Genomic DNA, 1,517 nt, shown 5'->3' with positions numbered 1-1,517 from the left:
TAAAACACAAAAACAAAAAGCACCACATTAGTCATACGTAAGGTATAGAGTAGTGTTGTTTAATAAGCCAATAATCACTACGTTTAAAACAATATTGGATAACATGCCAAAATGGGTAATAGTGTCATGTCAGACATGACAGAGTCAGTTATCAGCTGTCACTGTCACTACATACTAAATAAGTTCTTACATGGAAGGTATTAAAAATAATAAATACAAGAAAAATAAAATTGTTGTAACACTAGCAATTAGAGTGAACTTTCAAAATAAAAACAAATATGAGGGTTGATAAGAAAAATGAAATTTAGCGGTAGTGACTTCAGTGTATCATTGAAATTGATTGGATAATACAATCATCAACTACTTAATACTAATGTTTGTCTCGCATACCACGTCGAGTTCTTAATGCCCCAGAAGCCTCATTGTCACGCTGAGTAGGTTGGGAAGCTGTAACCGGCCTTTTGGACGAAGTGTGCAAGCTGTGGGCAGCACTGGGCACACTAGATATGGGAATTATGGCGTCCAAGTCGTCGATGTTGTGGATACGGCAGCGGCCGCCAGCCGGATCTTTTGTATATATATTGCCACTCAGCGTCCAAACATTTTTCATACCCAGTCGCTTTCGGGCCTCAAGGAACAACTCCTGCCTCCGACGGGTCAAGAATTCGGAAATAACAAACTTAGTTCCCTTCAATTTCGTCTTGTTTTTCCAAATTAACGTACCGAGGGCTGGATTGGCGGTTCGAAACACTAAGGGTCTACATTTGCCTTCAATTACTGTACCAAGACGATGACAGCTAGAAATGTCTGAGGGTCGGACATCAGATAGTTCAAGTTGATCTTTACAAATTGTAGCAACCACAGTGGTCAAGCTGTCACTACTTTCAGGAACTCCACCAAGTAGAAGATACTTGCGCCTATGCCTCATTTCTATTTCATCAGTAGTGTGCACTAAGTATGTAATTTGCTGACGTAGAAGACTCAAGACTTGATGAGTGTAGCTTTTAAAGTCATGAAATTCCTTCGACAACTGTTCAATATCTGTTGTTGTTTGTGGACTAATAGCTTGGAGCTTACCTTCAAAGCCAGCCATCATCTTAAGAAGAGTGCTCTCCAATGTCTTCTGAGTGGAGGCTAAGTCAGCAAAGTTTGACATCTCGAAGTTATCAAGTGTTGAAACAAGTGTGAGAGTGGCCGGCAGGTTTATGCAGATATTTAGTTATTTAGCACATGTAATGATATGCTAACACTGTATATTAAACTTTAGACAATTATTAATACACTTCTAGGAAAATACTGTTATGTAAGTTAGAAAACAATTAAATATATTAAAATTTTATGGAGCTATATTATAACTGTACAACTACCCGCCGAAATATTTAGTTGTTATATGTTAATAACCTTGTAAATAATGTAAATATACTAATAGTTACTGATTCGAAGAGTGTATTGGAGACTTTATCCAGTGGCAATTGTACATATAAACAAAATTATATTATATATGAAATAAAAAATAG

At 36.8% G+C, this 1,517-nt stretch overlaps 1 protein-coding gene across 1 annotated transcript; it reads right to left on the bottom strand.

Annotated features, from left to right (window-relative positions):
- Positions 1-207: 207 nt before the first annotated feature.
- On the bottom strand, positions 208-1,224 carry LOC131852941 (uncharacterized). The gene has a single exon (XM_059203696.1). It carries the CDS (start codon positions 1,154-1,156, stop codon positions 371-373), a length of 786 nt encoding a protein of 261 aa, XP_059059679.1. The 5' UTR covers positions 1,157-1,224; the 3' UTR covers positions 208-370.
- Positions 1,225-1,517: the final 293 nt, after the last annotated feature.

The sequence above is a fragment of the Achroia grisella genome, unplaced genomic scaffold (genome assembly GCF_030625045.1).
Source record: "Achroia grisella isolate CSIRO2021 unplaced genomic scaffold, CSIRO_AGI_Agris_v1 utg869, whole genome shotgun sequence".
In the NCBI taxonomy this organism is placed as follows: Eukaryota; Metazoa; Arthropoda; class Insecta; order Lepidoptera; family Pyralidae; genus Achroia; species Achroia grisella.
Note: the sequence above shows the minus strand (reverse complement) of the source record. Positions and strands in the feature narration are given on the sequence as shown.